Raw genomic sequence first — 13,753 nt, forward strand, 5'->3', positions numbered from 1 at the left:
GAGAGGGTTAAACCAGGCTGCTCCTTGGAGGCAAGGATTCTGGAGCTTCATCTGACATACTTTGGACATGCTGTAAGAGAGAGGGAGGGTGCTTGGGAGGGTGGAGGGGACAGTGCAGGAGGAGAAGACCCTCTATGAGGTGGATTGATTCAATGACTGGGGTAATTGGTATGGTTGTGTCAGAGCAGTGCGATTGGCACAGGATAGAGCAGGGTTTAGGTCTGTTGTACATAGGGTTGCTATAAGTCGCAACCGCCTCGATGGCACATAACAACAATAACAGGAAGAAGGATTGGCCATCCACTTCTGAAATGTATCAGGCCTTCAAAACCCCTATGTACAATAGAGTACACTTACAGAAGACTAATAGATATGGCAACTGAGGTTGTGCCCTCAAATCTGGAAACACAAAGGAGGAGGTACAGTTGTAAGCAGAAACCAATGACTGGAACATGGAAATTAAGAAGCACGAATGTAGGAAAACTGCATAGTGATAAGAAAGAAATAGAATGCATAATTATTGACATATTAAGTGTCAGTGAAATGAGAGGGATTGGCTAGCATTGGATTTTGAATCAGATAAACATATAATCTACTATGCTGGAGATGAAAAGGTGAGAAATAACAGATAGCTTTCATAATTTAAAAGGCCATTTCTAGATCCATCTTTTTTTAAATTTTTATTATTATTATCATTATTAATTTTAATAGACATTTACAGAGGTTTTGGATTTCCATTCATTCATTGCCGCACTTTTCTCCCTGCTAGATCCATCTTCAAATATAGTATTGTGAGTGACAGGATAATATCCATATGCATACAAGGAAGAGCTATTAATATCACTATCATTAAAATTTATGTACAAACAACCATAGCTAAAAAGGAGGAAATAGATGATTTCAACCAACTGTTACAGTCAGAAATTGATCAAACATGTAACCAAGATGCATTAATAAGAATGGGTGACTAGAATGTGAAAGGTGGGAACCAGGAAGAATCAGTAATCAGAAAATATGGACTTGACAAAAATGAGTCTGGGGATAGAATGCACAATCAATGATTTATTCAGTACAAATATGTTTTATAAGAAACATAAGGGAGCTCTGGTGGCCTGGTGGCCTAGTGGCAAGAAGCTGCATTGCAAATCCCAGAGGTATGCAGTTCAAATCCACCAGATGCTCTGCTGGAGAAGGAAGGGCAATCTCTTTCTGGGCCAGTCAGATCCAATTTGATGGTACACACACACACACACACACACACACACACACACACACACACTTTCTCTCTCTAAAAAAAGCAAAACAAAAACCATAAACACAGCCTATATATGTGGATTTCACCTGATGGCTTGAACAGGATCAGAACGATTACATCTGTGAAAGGAATTGTTGGAGAAGTTCAGTATCAGCAGTAAAAACTAGGCCAGGTACTGATTGTGGAACAGACTATCAACTAGTCATATGCAAATTCAAATTACAGCTAAAGAAGGTCAAATCATATCCACAGGAATAAAAGTTTGATTTTGAATCTATCCCCCCAGAATTTAAAAACAAATTCAGGAACAGCTTTGAGGCCTTGAATACTAATGGATGAAGACCAGATGAGCTGTGGGAAGATAACAAGATTATTATTCATGAAGAATGTAAAAGGTTATTACAATGGGAGCTCTGGTGGCCTAGTGGCAAGAAGCTGCAGTGCAATCCCAGAGGTATGCAGTTCGAATCCACCAGATGCTCTGCTGGAAAAAGAGGGACAATCTCCTCTTGTACCAGTCAGATCCAATTTGACGGTACACACACACAAAAATAATAAAATTTAAAAAATGTAAAAAAAGGGTTTTTAGAAGGAAGAAGATGATGAAAATGGATGTCAGAAGAGACTCTGAATAGTGCACTACAGCGCTGAGAAGCCAAAGCAAAAGGGAAGAAATCAAGATGTTAAGTAGCTGAATAGAAGATTTAACAGGGCAGCTTGGGATGACAAGGCATAGTATTATAAACTGGAGTCCAAAAATCAAAGGGCTGAACTCGCTCAGCATTTCTTAAGCTGAAGGAATTAAAGAACAAATTCAAGACTTGAGTTGCAATACTTAAGGATGCTATGGGTAGAATACCGAATAATCCAGGAAGTATTAAAAGAAGATGGAAGGAGTATAAAGATTTACCATACCAAAAAGAATTGGCTGACACAGAAGAATTTCAAGAAACATGTGATCAAGAGGCAATGGTGATGAAGGAAGAAGTTGAGGCTACTCTGAAGGACTTGGCATAAAAGAAAGCCCCAGGAAATTATGGAATACCAATTGACATATTTCAACAAACAGATGCTTCCCTGGATGTGCTTACCAGGTTGTGCCAAGAAATCTGGAGGACAAGGACTTGGCCAACTGACTGGAAGAGATCCATATTAATCCCATTCCAAAAAGAGGTGACTCGACAGAGTGTGGAAATTATCAAACAATATCATGAATGGTACACATTAGCAAAATCCTGCTGAAGATTATCCAGAAACTACTGGAACAGTACGCTGATAGAGAACTATCAGAAATACAATCTGGAAGAGGTCATGACACTAGAGACATTATTGCTAATGTCAGATGGATCTTGGCAGAAAGCAGAGTACCAGAGGAACGTCTATCTGTGTTTCATTGACTATACAAAGGCATCTGACTGTGTAGATCACAACAGACTGTGGCTAACCTTGAGGAGAATGGGAAACCCAGAACACTTGATTGAGCTTATGTGAAACCTATACATGGACTAGGAAGCAGTCCTCAGAACAGAGCAAGGAAATATTGTTGTTCAAAATCAGAATAGGAGTGCATCAGGGATTGTGTGCTGTCTTTATACTTTTTCAATCTATATGCAGGACAGATCATTTGGGAGCCGAGGCTTTATGAGGAGGAATGTGGCATTGGGATTGGAGGAAGACTCATCAACAACCTACATTATGCAGATGACACAACCTTGCTTGCTGAAAGTGAGGAGGACCTGAAGTGCTTGCTGCAGAAAGTAAAGGAGTATAGTCTTCAATATGGATTGAAGCACAACATCAAGAAGACAAAGATTCTTAACACTGGACCAATTGGCAGCACCATGGATGGAGAAGAGATTGAAGTTAACAATTACCATTTGCTTGGCTCCATAATTAACACTCTCGGCACCAGCAGTCAGGAAATCAAAAGACGAATTGCTTTGGGAAAATCTGCTGTCAGGGACCTCTCAAGAGTACTGAGAAGCAATGATGTCAGTCTAGAGACTAAGGTGCACCTGGATCCAGGCCACTGTCTTTGCAATTATTTGCTATGTACCAGAGAGCTGGATAATAATTAAGGATGACAGAAGAATTGATGCCTTTGAGTTGTATTGTTGGAGAAGAGTATTGAACATACCATGGACCACCAAGAAAACAAATAGGCCTGTCTTGAAGAGGGTGAAATAGAATTTCTCCCAGGAGGCTAGGATTTTGAAGCTCCATCTTATATACTTTGGGCATGTGGCCAGGAGGGACCAGTCCTTGGAGAAGGACTTCATTCTCAGAACAGCACAAGATAGGAAGATCCTAGATAAGATGGACTGATACAGTAAATAGGGCAATGGGGTAGGTGTGTCAGAGTCAGTGATTCTGGCTCAGGACAGGGCAGGCTTCAGAGCTGTTGTACCCAGGATAACTCTGAGTCACAGGCGACTTGATGGCACATAACCATAGCAACAATACCATGAGGTCTCCTAGGTAACCATATAGTCTACTTTTACTTTAGGTTTTCTGAGTGAGAAGTGACATGATAACACACAATAACAAACTGCATAAAGCCCCTAAAACCAAACTTTCCCCTTTGTTCTTTAAAGTTACCTACTTGTAGCACTTCTGATATAGCAGCACTAGTCAACTAAGATGGTCCCTGAAGCTAGGGGATGATAGTTAATACAAAGAAATGTTCAGACATCTCTAGTCACTTGGTGATAGTAATTCAAATTACAAGGAAAAAAACCCCCAACTAAGTCAAAATAAAAGTAACTCATGAGGTCTTAGTGTTCTTTTACAAAAATGAACTACTGATTTACATTTAACTTTCCTTTTCCTATCCTAACTCAAGTGGTGTTACTATAAGGAGAAATTCTTATCCAATCTTGACTCAAGGAATACTGTTGGTTGTTGTGTACCACTGAGTAGGATTCACCCATAGCTGACACTCCAATGGGTTTTGACAGGCATTTAATTACACAGGAGGAGATTGTCCATCTCCCATGGAGCAGCTGGTGGATTTGAACCACAATTGAAGTGCAGCTTCTTACCACTAGGCCACCAGAGCTCCCTGTGAATCAAGGAATAAGTACGATAAATTCTTCAAAGAAAATATATAATTTTTATACTATAATGAAGCCTTTGTGATCTTCTGTGGATAGCTGTTCTAAGGACAGAAGAGCACTTTGGGCTTACTGTTCACCCTATAGATGTGTTATAGGCAGTAATTTGTGCTACAGGGTGAGTTTAGCTTCAGACTCAAAGGGTAGCTAAGGGTCACACTCTTAGGGTTTCACCAGTCTCTGTTACTCTAGTAAATCTGAACAATATTGCAATTTTGAGTTTTATTCTACATTTATCTCCCACTTTTTATCTTCATTATAGTATAATGATCATAGCTAATTTCTAAGTTTATACACAATACATTCTATATCAAATAACAGAAAACCAGTTTGTTCCTAATTATGCTGATTCTTACCTCCTCTGCATCAGTACTAGTTAGTTCTTCTGCTTTAATTTTGTTATAAGTATCCAGTATATCAGTACAGCTTTGATCTCTAAAAAATGAGATAGATAAGTAAAAATAAATTTCAGCTATGAGAGTAAAAGAATCCAGTAATTAGCATCTCTGGGAAAGAAAACCACTTCTTACCCAATAAAACGAAGTAAAACATCAGTTACAATTTTAGCTGCTTTAACTATAGGACTGTCTGGCTCATTGAAAGTCCTGGCATTATGCTCAATGTAGCGTACCTCCCACATTAATGCTGATATTCTCCTATGAAGGAAAAATGAAAAACAATTTCTGTAAGTCTTGGATAATATATTTAAAACTTATTCTAGAAATATACAACATAGAACAATTAGTTATTTATAAAGTTATGTAAACTATTCTAATATGTATATTTATTGATGTTTACAAACACCACCCCCCCAAAATAGTTTACACAGGCAAGATTTTAGAACCAGTAGATTACTTATTAAAACGTGAAGGAATCGGACTTAGAACACTGAACAATGGAGTATTACACAGCACTAAAAAATAATGAACTTGTGCAACACTATACAACCTGATGAGTCCTGGAGGATATTATGCTGCCGAGTGAAATAACTCAGTCAAACAGAACAAATAAAACATAGTATAAGACCGCTGTTATAAAAATAAGGTGATTATTGGGGGAGGGGTGATGAGGAGAGCAGAAAAAGAATGGATAGATAATCCCTATATTAGAATAGGTGAAGGGAAAGTCAATCTGAAATGAGCAATCAGATATTATGTGTATTGTAAATAACAATCTGGAAAGAGAATGTATTTTGATAAAGTCAAGAGAATGCTTAGTTTTTAGGGGGAAAGAAAAAGTAAAACTAGAAAAAACCAAACAAACCTCAAGCTGTAGAAACTAAGAGCTTTCTATGACATTATTAATGAATTAATGAATAATTCTGTTGTGCGGTCAAGTCATAACTGACCGAACCGCTGACCCTCCAGCAGATTTTTAGAGGCAATTAAATCATATGGGAGGTGACTGCTTATCTCTCTCCCACGGAGTAGCTTGTGTAGGCTACCAGAACTCGCTAAACTAATATATTGTTGTTGGTATGTGCAATAGAGTCAGAACTGACTCAGAGCTGACATTGCAGTGGGTTTTCAGAGGTAGTAAATCCCATGGAAGAAGACTGTCCATCATTCACCTGTGGGGCATCTGGTGGTTTCAAACCATAATAAGCCTTTAGGATTGCAGTGCATCTTCTTATCACTAGGCACCAGAGTGTGTGTATGTGTGTATAGTTGTTATTGCTAGATGCCATCAAGTCACCTCCAACTACAGATAGAAACTCTACAAAGAACAGAATGAAACACTGTCTGGTCTTTTTCCATCCTCTTATTTCCTGCTGTGCTTGAGTCCATTGTTGCAGTTCTTGTGTTGTACATTCTTGTGAGCTTTTCTCCTTTTTGATGACCTTCTATATTATCCAGCATGATGTCCTTCTTCAGGGATTGGCCCCAAGTATACGAGCCTTACCATTCTCACCTCCAAGGAACATGCTGGCTGCACTTCTTCCAATAAAAATGTGTTTGTACCTCCATTACCTCAGTCACTGAATCAATCCATCTCATCGAGGGTCTTCCTCTCCTGTGCTGTCCCTCCACCCTCCCAAGCATGACGTCCCAAGGACTGGGCCCTCCTTGCAACATGTCCAAAGTATGTCAGACGAAGCTTCAGAATCCTTACCTCCAAGGAGCAGCCTGGTCTCACCCTCTCTAGGATGAACCTGTTTGTTCTCCTAGCAGTCCATGATAAATTCAACACTTTTCTCCAGCACCACAGCTCAAAGGCATCACTTCTTCTATCATCCCTAGTCACTGTCCAGCTTTCTGATGCATAGCAAGTAATTGCAAAGACTATGGCCTCCAAAACTTTGGAGACCAAGGCGTGGGGCAGGCAGTGACTTAGCTGACCCCGTACAACGCAGGCACACCTACATTTCCCAGAAGTCTGCGGGTCAAGGCTGATAATACCTTTAAAACTTTGGGGCCCAAGGGACACCCCCCCCCAACCAAACCAAAACCAAAAAAACCCCAACAAAACACATTGTATACCAGATATACAGGACACATGACCCTCCCCTGGGAAACTATTCCATTTTTACTACAGTGTACTACAAACAGAAGAGTTCCCAAACCACAAGAAGTCAATCCTGGAGCAGAAGTTCAAGGCAAAGGACTTTTCCTCTGAACCGACTGAGATAGGAAGACTTCCCTGTTACTAGTATCTGGTATGTAGACTTAATGACTCCTAAACTCAAGAGATACTGGCCACAGCAGAAGAAACTGGCAGCAGCTTGAGTTGTTTGGAATCACAGAAACCCAGAATGCTTGAGATATAAGCCATCACATCAAGGGCTGGATAGGGGGAGACAGGTGTTGAATGGAGTAGGTGGGTATAGAAGGGAATGCTGGTAGAGCAGGGAAAAGGGTGTGTCAAGACATATGTGTCAAGGGTGGGGACAACACTGAATCTATTGGTTATTTCTACAGTTGGGAAATATCTTTCATCTGCTCTTTTCCATAAAATGTTTGTCATAAAATGTTCTAAATCTGAGCATTCAAATTAAGGCAGGATTGGCCATCCAGTTCTGAAATAGGCCTTTGAAAACCCTATGTACAGTAAAGCACATAGCAGATATGACAACTAAGGCTGAGCCCTCAAGTATAGACATACAAAGGAGGAGGAACAGCTGTAAGACTAGTGATTGGAACATGCAATGTAAGAACCATGAATGTAGGAAAACTGGATATTGTTAAGAAAGAAATAGAATGCATAAATATTGACATACTAGGTATTGGAGAAATGAGATGGACTGGCATGGGACTTTTTCTTATTATTAATTTTTTTTTAAAGCAAGGCCCTAATTTATTAGCCTGACAGAAACTGGTGAAACTCCAGAGACTATAGCTCTTAAACTTTTTTTAAAAACTGATTTACATACAATAACTTGTATACATTGTGTTTCATTCATGTATATTGTATTTTATACAATTTTTAAATTACATTGTGTTTCATACAGTCATTCACAAACACTTCATTTTATAAAATTAATTCCTATTCATCTATGGACCTCAAACTTTTTAACTTACCCAGTGGCACAACAAACAATAGACAGATCTTTAAGGCAAGTATTAGTATCAGAGAAGTATTTAACCTTTAGCATAATCAAGCACAGAGTATCTCAAGATCAGCTGTCGTCAAAGACAAAACTTCAGAAAATAGGTAGAAAATGAAGATATTAGTAGAAATCAGTGTCACAGAAAGATAGGATAGTGATATAATACAGAGACTGCAATCAATATACTTATATGTTCTGTAAATTTTCACTCCAAGTGCGGTTTTTTCCCTTTATATATTTTTTATTATTATTAATTTTTAATGAAAGTATATAGAAACTTTGGATTTCCATTCATTCACTGTTGCACTTCCTTCCTGCCCAGCCCTCTGCCCCCCACCCCAGTTCACTCTTCTCTTTAAAAAGTAAAAGAAAAATTCTTTCATTGTTATGTATTTCTTCCCCCAAATCCACCACACTATGCAGCCTTTGTTCTGGACTGGCATGGGACATTTTGAGTCAGACGATCATATGATCTACAATGCTGGAGATGAAAAAGTGAGGGAAAATGGAGTTGCTTTCATAGTAAAAAAGTCATTTCTAGATTCGTCTTGAAATATAATGTGAGTGACAGGATAATATCCATACACATACATGGAAGGCCAGCGAATACCACCATTATTCAAATATATACAACCACTAGAGCCAAAGAGGAGGAAATAGAAGATTTCTACCAACTTTTGCAGTCAGAGATTAATCGTACATGCAATCAAAATGCATTAATAATAATAATGGGTGACTGGAATGCAAAAGTTGGGAACAGAGAAGAAGGATCAGTAGTTGGAAAATATGGACTTGGTGACAGAAACGAAGCTGGAGATAGGATGCTAGAATTTTACACAGTCAACGACTTATTCATTGCAAATACATTTTATAAGAAACATAAATGCAGGCTATACACATGAATTTCACCCGATGGTATGCACAGGAATCAGATCAATTACATCTGTGGAAAGAACTGCTGGAGAAGCTCATATCAGCTATGAAAACTAGGCCAGATGCTGATTGCAGAACAGACCAACTACTCATATGAAAGTTCAAGCTGAAGTGAAGGAAAATGAAATAAAATCCACGGGAACCAAAATTTGACCTTGAGTCTATCCCACTTTAATTTCAAAACCATTTCAGGAACAGGCTTGAGGCCTTGAACAGGCTTTAGTGAGACCAAATATGAATATATTCCTGCTTGCTGCTAGCTCATTTCTGCTTCCTAAGTCACTGATATAGAATACTTGAGCTCTGGTGGCCTAGTGGCAAGAAGCTGTGTTGCAATCCCCAAAGGCCCATGGTTTTAATTCACCAGCTGCTCCATGGAAGAATGATTGGCAATCTCCTCCTGAGCTATTAGCTGCCTCTGAAAATCCCCTGGAGGGTCAGCTATGGGGTCAGTTCCGATTTTGATGGCGCACCACCACCACCACCACCACATGGCTTTAGGGATCTGGGACCTGGCAACAACATGTCACCTTTATTCACCATTGCTTTCATTATAGAGGAGGGGAATAAGAAACTTGAGTTTGACCTGGCCATTGCCTAGGGCCTTGCCTCAGCAAGTAAAACCTTGATGAACCTATATTACTATCATGGAGTTGCCAGCCTCCTCCTTTGGTTTTTTTGGCACCTCAGCACAAATTTAAAGTTACTGATCTAGGAAGACCAAAGAAATGGTTAACAAAGGAGAGGGTCAAGGATCTCTATGTGGAAAAAAAACTGATTAATGAGCTAGGGGTTAATCCTAGGGGCCAAGGATCTTCACAGAGGGGGCAGTTCCAGGTGAGGAGAATCCTTGGGTGGGGGCTGTCAGTGAACTCTCTATGAAGAGGTCTGGCCTACATGGATCTATTGAGGAAACTCCTGGGTTCTGGTGTACTATTGTATGAGTGTGCACAATAGGAATGCCAAAAAAATACCAAGGTGCACAATACAGTTGTGGGAGTGGGTACTTTCCTAAGTGTGAGAAAGTGACTAGGAGAACATAAGTAGCTGTGAGACTAGTGTCGGTGGTTCAACTGGCCACCAAATACTAAAGAATCTAGGAAAAGCACACATAAGAGTCCTGCAGGAAGAGCTATAGTCGGAAAAAGATGAGTGACAGTCCTGTAGAGAATGATAACTGGCACTCTGAACAAATACCTCCATGAACAAAGTGAACAGCTGAGTTTGTATAAATAGAGGTAGAAGAAGTCTAGCTACCTATAGAATAGGTGCTGCCACTGCCTCTCCCTCTATAAGCTATAGCCCTGGTGGGGCCTGGCTGCAAATCCTCCCTACTACTTGAGCTATGAAGAAAAAAAGAAAGTGGGAGCAGAGGGGTGATAAAAATGAGCATCAGGAGGCAACTGGAATGGGCAGGCTCCTTTATGTATCACATGGAAAAGCTGCCTATACCTTTCTGTCTCTTTCCCTTCTAACCACTTCCCCTTCAATTAAGGGTTACCATGTTGGTGTCTGTAGTCAAAGTCAGAAAAATGCTTAACTTTCACCATGATAGTGCCAGACAGTGAATTCTTTGCTGCATAATTAAGAGTAAAGAACACTTAGGTGGCCTTGCCTTTCATCAGAACTTATATGCAGATTGCAGAATAAGTACTGCTTCGGCAGAGCTGAGGAGACTAGAGAAGAAAGAAGAAAAGAAAAAAAGGGACTAAAGAAACCTTACTGGCCGGCTGGTTATTCAGGAAATCATTGAAAATCCTCAAAAAGTAATATAAGAGAAGGCTACCTGGATGGATAGCAAAAAGATAACCAGCCAACTAAAATTTTCCGTCATCCTTGGAAGAAGCTGAAGCTTGAACAACAATCCCAAACTTTGGCTACAACTGAAGAAATGTCCCTTATCTCTAAGTGGATCTCAACAGGCCCTAGAGACTAGAGGTAGAGGGATCCCTGGTCACCACAAAATTAGACACCAGAAGGAGAAGTTATATTACAATGGTTAAAAATAACAAACAACATCATTAGTTACACACACACACAACAACAGATAAGTCTGATTAATCAAAGTGCACCCTTAATTATGAAAATCTTGTTTCAAGTCCAGTTTCAAAGGAAGAATATATTTCAGGAGTTTATTCTCTAGGAAAATTCCAACTACAGACAAAAGCTGAAAAAAACCACGTAGACTCAATGTTTCTGGGGAACCTGTTAGTAAGACACATACAATGCTGTGCTATATTTGGGAAATATGTTCTTTAGCATCTCCCTAGCTTTGATACACTTTTCAAAAGTTCTAGTTTTCCTATATTTATACTACAAACAGAAGTTCAAGCTGCACTGAAGGTACTGGCAAAAAATAAGGCCCCAGGAATTGATAGGATAGCAATGTTTCAATTAACAGATGCAGATGCAGCCCTGGATGTGCTCGTCAGTCTATGCCAGGAAATTTGGAGGACAACTTCCTGGGCAACTGACTGGAAGAGATGTAGATTTGTCTCCATTCCCAAAAAATGTGATCCAACATAATGTGGAAATTTCCAACAATATAATAAGTATCACATGTAAGAAATTATTGCTGAAGAACATAAAAAAATGGCTAGAACAGAACTGGCACAAGTTCGAACTTGGTTTAGGGATATTATTGCTGATGTCAGATGGATACTGGTTGAAAGTAGAGAATACCAGATATTTGTGTTTTAGTGACTGTTGTTGTTAGGTGCTGTTGAGTCAGGTACAACTCATAGTAACCTTATGAACAACCAATCTGAAACTTGCCCTATCCAGTGCCATGTTCTCCATCTCTGAGACACTAGAACCCATCCATCTCACTGAGGGTCTTCCTCTCCTTTGCTCACCCTCCATCTTTCCAAGCAAGATGTCCTTTTTCCAAGGAATAGCCTCACCTAGCTACATGTCCAAAGTATGTGAAAGACAAAGCTTTGTCATCCTTGCTTCCAAGGAACACTCTGGTTACATCCTTTCCAGGACATATCTGTTATTTTGGCAATCCCTGGGATGTTCAGTACTCTTTCAGCACCACAACTCAAAGGCAACAATTCTTCTTCTATCACCCTTGTTCACTGTACAGCTCTCTGATATATAGCAAGTTGTTGAGAAGACCATGGACTGAATCAAGCACACCTTAGTCCTCAACTTGACATCATTGCTCTTCAGTATATTGAAGAGGTCCCTGACAGCAGACTTGTACAATACATCTCCTGATTACCTGGCTGCTGGTACCATGGGTGTTTCTTGTTGATCCAAGCAAGATAAAATAATTAACAGCTTCAAACTTTTCTCCATCTATCATAATGTTGATTGTTGGTCCTTTGGTGAGAATTTTGTCTTGTTGTTGCTGAGATGTAATTCATACTGTATGGTGTAGGCCTTGATCTTCTTCGGCAAGCATTTCATATCCTCCTCGCTTTTAGCAGGGTTAAGTTGTGCCATCAGCATAAAGCAGGTTGTTGATGAGTCTTCCTCAATCCTGTGTATGTTCAGTCACATTCTTTTTTCATAGAGTCTAACTTAACAAATTATTTGCTCAGTATATAGACTGAATAGGTATGGAGAAAGGATATAACCCAGACACATACCATTCCTCATCTAAAACCATGCAGTGTTCCATCTGATATCGGCAGTGATATCTCTGGTACCATGGCTTCTTCTAAAACCAACTTGTACCTCTGGTAGTTCCCTGCCAATGGACTGTTCTAGTCGCTTTAGACAAAGGCATGGATTATAGACAAACTGCGTGGGGAATCCCAGAACACTTAATTGTATTAACACATGGCTGCAAATGACAGCAAATGTGTTTCTAAGCATGGTCGGCAATTTAAAAAGTGTGTGGCAATGTGTTAATATAGAATCTATACATAGACCAAGAGGGGAAGAGAGTGAGAAAAAACCTTGCTGAGATGTTTTAAGTAAGATGCTCTAGTGGCACCTGCACTGCAATTTCAAAGGCACGTGGTTCAAATCCACCAGCTGCTTGTGGGAGGATAGACAATCTTCTCCCATGTGATCTACTGTCTCTGGAAACTCATTAGATGGTCAGCTATGAGTGGATTCTGACTGGAAGGGACACAGAACAACAACAATAACAGAAAAGTTAGAATAATCTAGAAGTGAAGCGTCACACTGCATACACCAACCCCCCCCCCCCGCCAACATCATACAGACAGACATATGAGTAAAGTACAGTGATTTTGTAGATGCTGTACAAAATTGCACTGTATGTTCATACCAACACTCATGCATCTGCCTTACAGTACTGGTTATGTATATAAAGGAACATAAATTATGGATAACATTGAGAATAATGGAATTCCCAAAATAATTTTTGTGTGTGTACTCATGTGAAATTTAGGCCAAGAAGTTATTGTCCAAACAAAGCAAGGGAACATCACATGGCTTAAAATAAAGAAAGGTGTGTGGCAAGGCTATATCCTTTCTCTATACCTAGTCAACCTGTATGCTAAGGAAATTACCTGAGAAGCTAAACTTTATGAAGAAGAATATGGCATTTGGATTGGAGGAAGACTCATGAACAACCTACGTTATGCAGATGATGCAACATTGTTTCCTGAAAGTGAGGAAGACTTGAAACACTCAACATGGATTATAACTCAACATCAAGAAAATAAAAATTCTCATGCCTTGCCAATAGGCAGCATCACAATAGATGGAGAAAAGATTCTGGTTGTCAATAATTTCATTTTACTTGGATTTACAATCAACACCATTGGTATCAGTAGTCAGGAGAGCTATGTGTTGTTGCATTGGGAAAATCTGCTGTCAAAGACATGGCGCTTTCTCAAAAAGTTGCAAATAGAGATACCATTTGACCCAGCAATTCCACTACTGGGAATATACCCTGAAGAGACCATAGCTGACATCCAAGCA

At 39.6% G+C, this 13,753-nt stretch overlaps 1 protein-coding gene across 1 annotated transcript in view; it reads right to left on the reverse strand.

Moving 5' to 3' along the window:
- BRWD3 (bromodomain and WD repeat domain containing 3) overlaps positions 1 to 13,753 on the reverse strand; it is a 363,038-nt gene that overhangs the window by 30,379 nt on the left and 318,906 nt on the right. Inside the window, exons 32-33 of the mRNA XM_006902191.1 lie at positions 4,899 to 5,024; positions 4,725 to 4,803 (exon numbers count right to left, since the gene is read on the reverse strand). Coding sequence (XP_006902253.1) covers positions 4,725 to 4,803; positions 4,899 to 5,024 — 205 coding nt within the window. The remainder of the gene's footprint in view (positions 1 to 4,724; positions 4,804 to 4,898; positions 5,025 to 13,753) is intronic.

This window comes from Elephantulus edwardii, unplaced genomic scaffold, assembly GCF_000299155.1.
Source record: "Elephantulus edwardii isolate Elephantulus edwardi_28Jun2011 unplaced genomic scaffold, EleEdw1.0 scaffold00378, whole genome shotgun sequence".
Lineage (NCBI taxonomy): Eukaryota > Metazoa > Chordata > Mammalia > Macroscelidea > Macroscelididae > Elephantulus > Elephantulus edwardii.